The sequence below is a fragment of the Leiobunum rupestre genome, chromosome 3, assembly GCF_980474605.1.
Source record: "Leiobunum rupestre chromosome 3, qqLeiRupe1.1.hap1, whole genome shotgun sequence".
NCBI classification, from domain to species: domain Eukaryota; kingdom Metazoa; phylum Arthropoda; class Arachnida; order Opiliones; family Sclerosomatidae; genus Leiobunum; species Leiobunum rupestre.
Window position 1 is genome coordinate 26,471,475 of NC_143386.1, and position 12,297 is coordinate 26,483,771.

Below are 12,297 nucleotides of genomic sequence, written 5' to 3' on the forward strand. Positions count from 1 at the left end.
GCATAACCTATTAATTGAAGAGCTTTGACTAGACTTAAAAATTAGTACCAAGAAAGACCTGAATAATAATACAATGGATGGAGCTTAAAATTCCCGCCATCCGTTGCAATCGAAGTTAAGAAACCGCTCCTACCAGATGTCGCCGCCGCAAAAGAACATAGTTTTTTTATTAGTTTATTTTTTATATTGGATTTCCCTAATAGAAAAGGGACTTTGAGTTTTATACGCAAAAGAGAAGCGTGGAAATTGAGAGCGAAAGATTTTAACAGAGGCGCGGGGACATGGAGTATTTGGTGAGAAAAAGGACTTAATTGAAATTAATTATTATAATACTTTATTTGATTTTGTTTATTTAAGAATTTATTAAATAAGAAATAAATTGTTTAATATATTTATTGGTGAAATTGATTCTTCCACCTACACTACCAAAGGCTTAGATTTATGTTCAGTCACGCACGTTGATTAACCGAGGGTTAATCTCGAATATAGCTGGTGGAAGTTCACTGTCTCTGTATATTACGTTGTGGTATCACAGGGAAGGGGATCTCCATCCGTTATAATAATAATAATAGATTTTTATTGGATCATCTTATAAGTTTACAACTTCTTTACATAAGAGTCCAGTTATAATTAAATTAAATGAGAAAAGTTCTACGAGTGATTTATATAAAAGTAAATGACATAATAGTAATCACCAGAGTGACGAGTAAATGAGTCAAATAATGGGTGGTAATTATTTTTTTAAAGAGGTTAATACTCTCAACGTCTTTTACGGATTCGGAAGTTTATTCCAGTTTTGAGAACCTGCTATTTTAACACTTTTCGGAGTCCTTGTCCCAAACGTTTTAACACATTTTCCAATGTAAAAATTATCTTTAGCACCTCTCGTATTAATATTATGGGGGGAATGCGGGAATTTATCTAAGATGTATTGAGGGGCTCGTTTATTTTTGATTTTATACATGAAAATTAAAAGGTTATACCAGTCTGTAAAATAAATGGAATTAACACGTGCAATATGTTTAGCCTCAGTCAAGGAGGAAAATTTTGGGAAGCCAGCAATTAATTTTGAAGCTGTATTTAGTACTTTCTGGATGTTTGTAAGGTCAGATTTAGTAGCCGACGCATAGAAAATTATGCCATAATCGATAATAGGTTTAATGAAGGTATTAAAAATTAATCTAAGTGAGTCGGTCAAGATATGACTTTGAAGAGGTTTCATCAGCCATAGCCTGCTCTTCACTTTGCTAATAATATACTGTATATGAGGATGCCAGTCTAAAGATTCTTCAATGTATACACCGAGGTACTTAAAGGTAGTCGTTCTAACGATAGTACCATTATAAATAGAGGAGATTGCGTTTGCAACTGCAGCCTTTTCCCGGTTATGGGAGAAAAGCATCATTTTAGTTTTTTCTTTGTTAAGGCATAGCAAAGCCTGTTCAAGTGAAAATATATCACTTTCGCCATTAGAAATTAGTGTAGTTAGGTCAGCATTGGCCGATGAGACTGCATTATCGTCAGGGTATTCATTAGCTACAGAATGAATAAGGCTCTTATGAAGGTCCATGGAATATACATTAAACATGAGGGGCCCCAGGACGCTGCCCTGAGGCACCCCATGTTTTATTTGTTGGGTTGTTGAAGTATGGTTATTATGATATAGAAATAAAAGTTCTGTTTCTGAAGGTATTTATTTTTTAAATTTGAGATTTAGATGTGTTTTGTGTGACATTTATCAGCCCGAGAGTGGCTGCTCTACCAAATAATTAGATAATATTTTAGATGCACATTAATTTTCTTCTCGCATTGACAATGCTGTTAACAAGGCCCTTACCAAAAAATAAGTTGGATTTTAGTTTGTATACACATTATTAGTTGATATTGAGTTGGTATTAAGTAGGCTCAAGTTGTCAGCATATTTCAAGTTACTATTAAAGGGGTAATAAGTTGTTATTCAGTTGGTAGGAAAATACTGCTTTTGCTAAGTTTATAATTAGTTGGTTTTTAGTAGTCAGGAAATTACAATATTTTAATGTTGGTTTTTAGATGTTTCCCTAGTAGGATTTAAGTTGCTTTTAAGTAGTTAAATGTAAATGTTGATTCTGGTTTAGTTGGAAATAAGTTGATTAATAAAGACGATTTAAGTTATTTTTAAGTAGGCATTTGTCCCAAATACAAACTGAAAACCAAGTTGATATACAAGTTGTCCTAAGTGGTTTTTAGCCAACTTATTTTTTGGTAAGGGGGGGCCCTATGATAGACCTTTACTTAGGGGAACCTTATGAAATATCACTGCTTGGTGCTGACTTTTCAGCATTTATATATCACCATTCTATCACACTTAATTTGACTAATAATAACAAATTAGTTTTTATGAACTATGACTAGTTTTTAGTTGTAAAAAAACTATGAAAATTTGTGGGACAAAATGGCTTAAGATAAATGGCACTCTTCCCCAAGAATGAAGTCTTCCACAACATGCCATTCCTTATATTTCCAGTTAGCTTGTCCTTTGATAATCCATTCTCTAGTTAGAGATGTCTTGGAAACGTCAGGCCAACCTCTCATTGTTGACTTAGCGCGGTGACACCCCATGACGGTATGTGAAATAAATAAGCGCCTTCTTACAAACACGACAGAGGTTGCAGGGCTCACAGCTGAAAATTTTTATATGAATATCAAATGGTTTGTTAAATTTGGTTAAAATTTGTCAAAATATAAATTGAGTACTCAGAATTTTCAAATTCATTATTTGGAATTCTAGAATATTAATAAGAAAAATTTGTTTAAGACCTTGCGAATTGTAAACCTCCCTTACCAAAAAATAAGTGGTCAAAAAACTATTTAAGTTGGTTTTAAGTTTGTATTTGAGACAAATACCAACTAAAAACCTACTTCAACACAACTTAAAACCAACTAAAAACTTACTTAAAATGTTACTTTATAAAGACCACTTAAAGCCAACTTAAAACTTACTTAATAAAGACCACTAAAAACCAACTAAATACCAACTTAAAGAAAAAGGCATTTTCCCACCAACTTAAAACCAACTTAACTAGTTTACTGAAATATGCTGACCACTTAAAACCAACTTAATATCAACTTAAATGAGAATACCAACTAAAAACCATCTTATTTTTTGGTAAGGGCTGAAATTCAGCCAAATAATTTGTTCGAATAGTGACAAATACCTTGCACATGCAGCCTTACCTGACTTATTTTTGGATACACTAAGCTGTAAATAATCTGGGCCTTTAAGTTAAGAAGTGCAGGCCCTAGGCAATTGCTTAGCCAGTAACTCAGCCCAACCAAAATAAGTTATTCGTAAAAACCCTACCATACCCAACCTAGTATATTTTCTCCGATGTAGCATGGTAAGTTCACTCTACAAATGTATTTTCAGATAAATTTGGTCAGTGCTAAGCTCTACTGCTATCTTGCATTGAGCAGTAAAAATTAAAAACAGCAGTTTCTACATAATGTCTTCAGTCTTTACACCAAAACATTTGTTAAATTGACAACTTTTATCTTAAGTTTTTTGTTTGAAGTTGTGCCCCAAATTTTGGTCCACATATTTGGTAATATTCTAAGTGTAGTTTGATTTTAGTTTTTCTATATTCAGCAAGATTTTTTTTAGGATTTTCTTTGATCAGCAGCTTTGTAAATTTCAGCTTCAGCAGCCATGAATTAACAATCATTGTGCATCACAAGTAGATTATTTCAACTTTTAGTGATTGAAAATTCTTAGAAAGATGGCATACTGAAATGCTTTCTTTGTACTTAAGGAACACCATATTTTCAGGAGACGGATGGCATACCATGGCTAAGGAGGGGAACAGATAACTTGCCTTTTGTCTCAAATAGTTGCGGTTCAAATATTTCTAATCATTTTCATACGAATAGTTTGTAGTGTCACAAGTTTAATCATGCTTTGTACTTGGAGCACAACATTACTAAAACCTTGTATATTTTATGTTTAAAAAATAAAGGAATTTTCTCTAAGATATACAAACTCTCTATTTTTACAAATGTTGGTCCCAAATTGTACAAATGTTTTTTCGGGTGCACTAGTAAATAAAACATGATCTCTTACATCCCCATTACATTATTCTGGAAATTTTTTCTGGTTGTAACTGCAAATATTCTTAATAAAACTGGTTATGGAAATCTTCCAGGTTCAATCTACAATTATATGTTAATAAAATATTTAAGTGAAATAATTGGTGTTAAAATATGAACTACACTCAAATAGTTTGAGAACTTTAAATTAATGAAAAATGGATCAAGTGAGCATCCCTTACCAAAAAATAAGTTGGTTTTTAGTTGGTTTTCACATTTAAGTTGGTTTTTAGTTGGTATTTAGTAGGTTTTCACATTTAAGTTGGTTTTAAGTAGGTTCAAGTTGCCAGCATATTTTAATAAACTATTTAAAGAGGTAATAAGTTGTTTTTAAGTTGTTTTTAAGTTGGCTGGAAAATACTCATTTTTTGAAGTTGGTTTTAAGTTGGTTTTTAGTGGTCAGATAATTACTTAAAATTTTTAAGTAGGTTATAAGGTGGCTTTATTAAGAGGTCTTTTTAAGTAAGTTTTAAGTTGGTTTTAAGTGGTCTTTATTAAGAAAGCTTTTAGTTGGTTTTAAGTTGGTGTAAAGTGGTTTTTAAGTAGGTTTTTAGTTGGTATTTAGTTGGCATTTGTTCCAAATACCAACTTAAAACCAACTTAAAAAGTTACAAGACCACTTATTTTTTGGTAAGGGCAGCACATTGCGAAATAATTCTAAATTTATAATGAGGTGTAAAAAGCTGTTTAAATTGACAATAGAAGTATTTAAAAATCCAACCTTTCAGAGGAACTAGCTGTTCTCCTTCTTTGATATTAACACGTCTGCATAAGTAACATAATAACAATTCTTAGTTTGTGTTGGAGATTTAAGTCTTAAGGGTCTGGGGCTGCACAATGGACCTTAAATTTGTTCAAAGTGTGCGATTGGGCCTATTGTGGCCCATCCCCCTCTCAATAATAATAATAACAAAATAATAACAATAAGTATGTCATATATGAGAAATTATCACCGAACTAATTATTGCGATATTATCTACATTTAGTTCTCAGCTCAGAGCCCCCGTAGTGTCTAAATACACCCAAGACGAAATATATTACTACCAAGGACGATAACACGCTACTCAGTTCGAGTGCAAGTCCCAGTCAGAGCTTGGAAAGAATGTCAATGTCAAAAAAGGGTTTGGTCAGGAAATTAGTACTATAACAATAGCAAATAGATATTATGTTACTTATGACGTCTGTTGTTTTAAATTGATTTTGTTAATTTAAACCTGCTTTTTACACCTCATTAATTTTGTACTGAAATATGTATAAAAAGTAAAATTGATACAACAAATATCAATATTTTTATATCTTACAAATTTTTATATAGTACAACTGAATACTGAAATAATTTATTTTCACTTTCCAAGCTCCAATAACCTCTTGGCTACTGATACGATTCGTGCCGCATCATCATTCTGTACTGCTTCTACTAAACAAGCTTGTTCAATGTTTAAAAGAGCGTCTTCCAATTTTACTATTGAATCAACCAATATAGAAGAAATACTTGAAGATACGTCAATTTTAATTTTCTTGTTTGGTAGATCTGTTTGGTAATTATTATCAACTAGTTCTCTAATAAAAATATTTTGGTGAGGTGCCATTTGAGCGTATGGTTTGATAAGATGATCTTTTGTTTTAAAAACAAAGTTAGAAATATATTTAATTTCATCAGAGCTTAAACTTTTGAAATGAGGTATCTTTTTGAGAAAGTTAGAGAAATGTTGTTGCACATCCAGTTTCAAAATACTTTTCAGCATCTGTTCTTCAGTATTAAGATGGGCAAACACAGACAAAAGTTCAAAGCCTAAACATTGTAAAATGTAATTTTCATGATTTAAAACCAATCTAAATAATGGAGGTAATTCTTTCGCCATCTTATTTCCTAGCATTTTCATGCTTAAACCTTTCAATGATGTTAACACTAAAAGAATTTTGCAATTTTCAACAAACATATTTGGAGTACTTAAATTACTGTTTAAGAGATAACCTAACATTGATTCTAAACTTTTTATGTTGTCATTGGTTATGCTCTTGCTAAAAATATATATGCAGGATATTAATTTTGAGAAAAACCACTCTTGAAATTGCCCATCACATACATAGATACGATTTAAAATAAAGTTTAGAAATTTAAAAGCATCAGCATCAAATAAAGAAGGCAAATGTCTTAAAAATAAGCAAGTTAAGGAAATTTTAAAGCTTAAGTTGAACGTTTGTACATTGGTTTCACTAGTTTCACCTAACAATTTTGAATGTGACTGATAAAGTGAGTGGATGGTATTGCTTTCTTCTTCAATGGATAAGTAAGTCCACAAACTTAGATGTTCCAGCAAAGGGAAGTCTATAGCAAATTGGGTTTTATGTGCAGGAGATAAAAAACTATGTAATTTTGTTAGCAATGAAATTATTCTGGTTTCTTCTGGAAGTTCTATGTAGAGTTTGCCCAATAATTGACAGTGTTGTAAGCATAAATGTGATGTACAATACCTAGATACGAAGCACCAAATATCGGAAGACATAACGCTTAACCAAATGCAAGGTGATAATAAAGCCTTTAGCAAAGAATCCTCCACTAAATGGAAATAACAAGCTGGTAAGCTTACAATAAAAATACAAATATGGGTACAAACATGTTGGTAAATGCTATTATATAACTGAGCTTGGCCATCTAGCATCATAGAAGGCACATATGTCGGTGATAGATTTTCAAAACATAACAGTTCAATAGTATCAAATAAAATGAGCAACAGGTTTTTGTCATCTGTCTCTCTGCGGTAATTTAACCACATCTCTAAAACTTCTTCTTCCAGTTCAATAATTTTATCCAAGATAAATATTTGGAACAGACAGTATGCTAAAGGTGTAATGTTCTTTCTTCGAAGGAACATGCAGTGAAGAAATTCCCTATCTGATATTAAAGGTATTATCAGCGGCTCAATTCCTACCAAAATCAAAGTTTTAAGATCCTTTTCTTCCTCATTATTGGGAGCGATGTACTTTCTGCTTTGATTTTCTACACTGATTTTCTTAGATTTTGACAGTTCAAACAGAAACAGTAGAAATTCCACTATATCATTTACAGAACCAGAGAGATCATGTTGCATGCTACCAGTTAACAGTATTAATATCTTCAATTCAAAATTACAAAGTTTTAACACTCCCTTTTTTTCTGAAGCATTTAGGTTTATAGTTTTCTTATTTTTCAATGACTCAGTTAAGAATGGAGATAGTTGTTTCATCAAAGACTGACAAAGATACACAATCAAAGCGTTAATGTTTGTATTTAACTGCTCTTTAATGAAAAGGCCATCGTTAGATTTGAATAAAATGGCGAATGTTTTAAGAAACGGCACATTTTGCTTCGGATCAATGTCACTAAATGATATAATTAATTGTAATAGTATGTTACAACATGACACAAAAATTGGTAATTCGTGTTGAGCAATGCCAGTAAAATCTGACTCTCCAAGAAGATTAATGACAGACTTCTGCAACATTTTACATTCTCTTAAAAGGATTTCCGATTGGTCTTTTAAAAATTGATCATCATCAACTACTTTACAAAATGAGTTTGAGCATATACAATTAAAATAGCAGTCAAAAACTGCTTTTAAACTTTTCTCTGTTAATATTATTGTACTACCTCGCTTACAGTTGCAGGCAAAAGTAACAAAATTTGTAAAACTTCCAAGACATGTTGTCATATTTTGAAGACTGCTCGTTATATCTTGAATCCTTTCTAATTTATTTATAAAACTATAAAAAACATTGTAACCCCATGATGGCAAAACTTGAAAATAGTCCACTAAGAGGTCATCTGACAAACTTGAAAGATATTCATGTTTTGACAACTTTTCAATAGCCATTGATGTATCTTGGACGTTGTGCACATCAAATACTTTTGCGATTTCATCTTTAACTTTAATTACTAAGGGATTGTCACTTCTTAAATGTTTCAGTTTAGTGTATTCTAATATAATATCATGCAGAATTTCTTCACGCTTGAAACTTGAGGATTGCGAGGACATTTTTTTTTTTAACAATTAGGTGTCCTAAAAAGAGTTAAAACCAAAATATTTAAACCATCTCAAAAGGGGGTTTTAAATTTAAATATCAAAATACTACATATGCTGAAAAAGCCTGGCAATTAAATAATTATTTGTAGTTTAACTTCTCAAATTATCCTCTCTGACGTTTCTATGTCAAAATTAAATTATTTAATTTTTAGTTGCTATATTTGCTGGTTTTTTTAAGTTAAGAGACTACAGAAATTCTTATTTACAAAATGGTCCTAGTCATAATTACCAAAAAAGGGACCTAGACTTTAAAATAATTACATTAAATACAAGGAAATAAACCCCAAAAAATACTTCAGGATACGACTACATGCGGAAGGTAATACAGAAAGGCACCACCTACTAGGCTTTCGACTACAGGGAAACCAAGAATGGGATTAATCAGAGGTCTGCACTATATTGGGGAAGTGGCAGGGAAAGAAATGGGAGCCAGTGATGTATGTACATGAACCACTTGGAGTCCTAGTTAATTTAAACTCTAATTAGAGTTTAAATATAAATTTAATGTTAAAGTTAAAGTAACTTGATTTTAGCCTATATGATTTTCGTTTTTTCAATTATATTTTATCAAATATTTGAATGTAAGTAAATGTAGTTTATATTGCTAAGTTCACTTATGTAGAGCAGCCCAGGCCTGTTTCAAATGGGTGTCATTGATAGAGAGAAAAATAACTTAGTAATAATGCCAAAAAAGTATAATAAAACAGGTTCCCTGCTAATGAGAAAAGCAGTTTGTATAGTCATGTGTACATTTAATATATTTATTTTAATAGAACTTTAATATTAGTACTTATTTTTCTCATTTATAATAGTGAGATTGGTTTTCAAAAAAAATTATGAAATAGTTATGTAATTTCATATCTTCAATTTTAATGAGACTTAGAATTTTCTAAATTTTTACCAACCTAGGGTGGGAGTGGGGATGATGGTTGACGGACTTTGAGTTCACTGGTGATAACAGTGACATCGGTATTCAGTTAATTAATTATTTTTGCCGCCAAAATAATCAGTGTTGCCAATTGAAAATTTATAATACCCCACTATTTTGCAACATAGCTGCTCATAGAATTAAAAGCCCGCTTTTCTCCTTTTTTGGGTAAAGCGAAGTTCATGACAGATTCTAGTTCTGTAGGTGATTACATTACATTTGTCCTTTCCTCTGAGCAGTTAAGGGCTAAATATTGCTGAACCTATATATCCGAGGCCAACTGTACAGTCCTGATCAAAAGTTTCTGGCCGTTTTTGTTTGGCAGTGAATTTGATTCTATTTTAGGTAGAGAGCCGAGTGAGGGCTTCACGGAAAGAATACCCTCACGAAAATATTATCAGAGAGGGTAAAGTCGCTTCGCTACTGAGAGGCGTCTCTTCCTATTCCCGCAATGTTAAAATTTCGATACCAGTTTTTGACGCACGCGCGAATAGAAGAAATTACAAATGAAGTTCAGGATCCCACTACCAGGGTGCTACAGGGTGTCGTTAGTTAAATTTTTTTTGAAGATTTTTGTTACATCCGCAATATGGCACCGATTATTTTCTTATTTCTGATACTAAAAAATTTAAATAAAATGTGAAATGGTTGTTTCATGTGAATTTATGACGCAAGTAAGTACAACTAATTATTTTTAAATATTATATTTGAATATTGAAGTGTCAATTCTTTTTAACCGCCTAAAATAATGGGAAACATAAATAGCCAAGGCCTAACAACAATAACAATAGAAATTAATATATTGGAAATTAAATAAGATCAAATAACTTAATGAAAATAAATAAGAAATAAATATATAAGATAAAGCTTCGAAGTAGTTCAAAAAAGACGAATATGAGGTATGAGTTTAGTGCTGTATCTTCATCAATTTCCTGTCCAGTCTTTTCTGTGTCTTTTTGTAATCATGATCGAGATCTTGTTTTTTCAGGGCACTGTGCATGCAAAACTCAACGAAGAAACTTATCATGTTTTGAAATACAGTCGGACATGTTGAATCTATTGATGCTTGAAACCAAGTCTTGTCAATTCGACGTGTAATAAATTTTTCCATACGCTCTTTGACATTTGGCATGTGAGATAGTAGTTTAAAGCTATAGTATCAAATACCTCATTTGTTTCTGTAATAAACTTTAAAAAATTGTCAGTAGGTACTATAAGGCTACCAAAAGAAGAGTTCTTTGTTGTTTTGAAAAACTTGAAGAAGGAGAGCACATTTGTAGGATCAATAATTGGATTGTTCTTTTTGAGTTGGCTGAGGCAAGAGGAGCATTGGTGGTTGGAAAAACAGCGATGGATTAAATATCCTGATATATAGCTAAGGACATTTTGTTCAAGTAGATTTGGACTCTCAATTGAATTGCATATGCTCTGTTCGAATGTGTTTAGAAGATGATGACAATTGCGTGTTTAAATCTTAAGTTCTTTTACCATTGTGATTAACAACTAAAGTAATGTAATTTATTAAAATTATTTATTTTTGAGATAGACAGTTTCAAATTTCAATTACCATTTTTTGAATTTTCGCATGAAATACTGTTGGACAAAGTGTAATTATGTTCATCTAGAACATTCAATGTGTTTTCCTCTGAAATTGGTTGTGATGCGTTTGTGAACAACGCGCTTTCTTCCAACCCATGTTCATATGTCGCGTATGGATATGCTATACACTTTAGTATATTAATTGTCAGTAAATTTTTTAAACCACATTAAGAACCCTTAGATGTTTTTCTTTATACTTCACTAACTGTACTGGAAAATGAGTTGTGTTAATAAAATATTGTTGGCACAGCTGATGGTATAGGGACTTGGCAGTGCTACGTCACAGTTTTTTTTCAATAGTTTTTATCGTGGGGAGAAAAATATGACAACAATGGCGGCCATGGCCAAAGCTACGGAGTGCCAAGTCTCTATTAGACTATTTTTTAGTGGTGTGCGAGTACTCGAAAATTGCGAGTACTCGGACTCGGAATACGTAATTTTATTACTCGCACGGGTACCCGATTCCCACGAAAAGGGTACATAATTACTCGAAGCGGACTCGAGTAAATAGATAATTTGAAAATTACCCGGCGAGTCTAATATTACTCGGCGAGTCCATTATTACTCGGCGAGTCCATTATTATTGGGCAAGTCCATTATTTCTCGGCGATTATTTAAACAGCGACAAATAAATTTCAGACGAATTGGCCACGATAACTCGAATTGAACTCGATAAAAATTAGGACTCGTTAAAAACATTCCGGACTCGAATTGGACTCGTTAAAAACATTCCGTACTCGTATTGGACTCGAAAGCTTTAAACCTAATTCTTTAGGACTCGAGGACTCGATCAAGTCCTTAATATTTGGACTCGAGAGTCCAAGTTTCTAAGACTCGAGACTCGACTCGAATTTCAAAAAACAGGACTCGCACACCCTTATTTTAGTTTTAATATTCATAAAACTCGTCAGTGAAATGATTAGAGCAAAACCTATGGTTAAAGTGTAGGTATTCCGTTGTTTTATTTGTCAGTTTCTCGTTTTTTACATTATCCAACTATGATAGGGAACTGAAATTTCAATAAGAAAGTTAAAGTAAAAATAAACCTATGTAAAAAACGCGTATTCACCGTTCTTTTTCCCTTGGAAACTTGAAAAATGATAATCGAGAATTCTTATTTTTCGTATTAGAACAATTTACGGCGGAACACAATGGTCCAGGCATATTTAAAACATTTAAAAACTACTTAAAATGTAAATTAAAAACGAATCAATTTTTGGGTCGTACTAAACAATATTGAATCGCGCGCTAGGACTTCCGGATACGCTTGCAGCGCCATCAAACGTTCGGATCCTATGGGCATTTTTGCCGAAAAAAATAAATACGGATTTTTGAACGAGAGACGCCTCTCAGTAGCGAAGCGACTTTACCCTCTCTGATATTATGCCGGTTATGATAATGCGCTACCACTAGTAGGGCACAACCCATACCGGAAATAGTAAAACCCCTCCGAAATGGCGTCACGAAAAAATTAGTATAATTTGTCGTGTTTACGCTCGTTCGCCGCGTTATCCTATTTAAAAACCAAATCTGGGTTCACTTTTCTAATCGGAATTGTGGTTGAAAAGTTATTGAAGAAATAGT

At 32.4% G+C, this 12,297-nt stretch overlaps 2 protein-coding genes and 1 long non-coding RNA gene across 6 annotated transcripts in view; 2 read left to right on the forward strand and 1 right to left on the reverse strand.

The window, feature by feature from the left end:
- LOC149950964 (condensin complex subunit 3-like) overlaps positions 1–12,297 on the forward strand; it is a 54,521-nt gene that overhangs the window by 41,160 nt on the left and 1,064 nt on the right. The window contains exon 19 of one of the 3 annotated variants that reach the window (XM_090167953.1): positions 3,806–3,824. The exons of 1 other annotated variant lie outside the window; for it this stretch is intronic. The gene's annotated coding sequence lies outside the window, so the exon portion shown is untranslated. Of the gene's footprint in view, positions 1–3,788; positions 3,825–12,297 lie in introns of those variants that run through there. One more of the 3 variants, XM_090167954.1, reaches the window with a different exon arrangement.
- Positions 5,429–9,156, reverse strand: LOC149950965 (FIGNL1-interacting regulator of recombination and mitosis-like). Of its 2 annotated transcripts, none has more exons than XM_090167957.1 (2): positions 9,092–9,156; positions 5,429–8,162 (listed from the first exon to the last, which is right to left on the reverse strand). In XM_090167957.1, exon 2 carries the CDS (start codon positions 8,136–8,138, stop codon positions 5,466–5,468), a length of 2,673 nt encoding a protein of 890 aa, XP_090024083.1. In that variant the 5' UTR covers positions 8,139–8,162; positions 9,092–9,156; the 3' UTR covers positions 5,429–5,465. The 2 variants fall into 2 exon arrangements, with proteins under 2 accessions (XP_090024083.1, XP_090024084.1); XM_090167958.1 differs by lacking the exon at positions 9,092–9,156 and adding an exon at positions 8,491–8,609.
- LOC149950966 (uncharacterized) lies at positions 9,927–10,492 on the forward strand. The gene is made up of 3 exons (XR_016479977.1): positions 9,927–10,013; positions 10,103–10,208; positions 10,320–10,492. It is a non-coding gene; the product is annotated as an uncharacterized LOC149950966 (long non-coding RNA).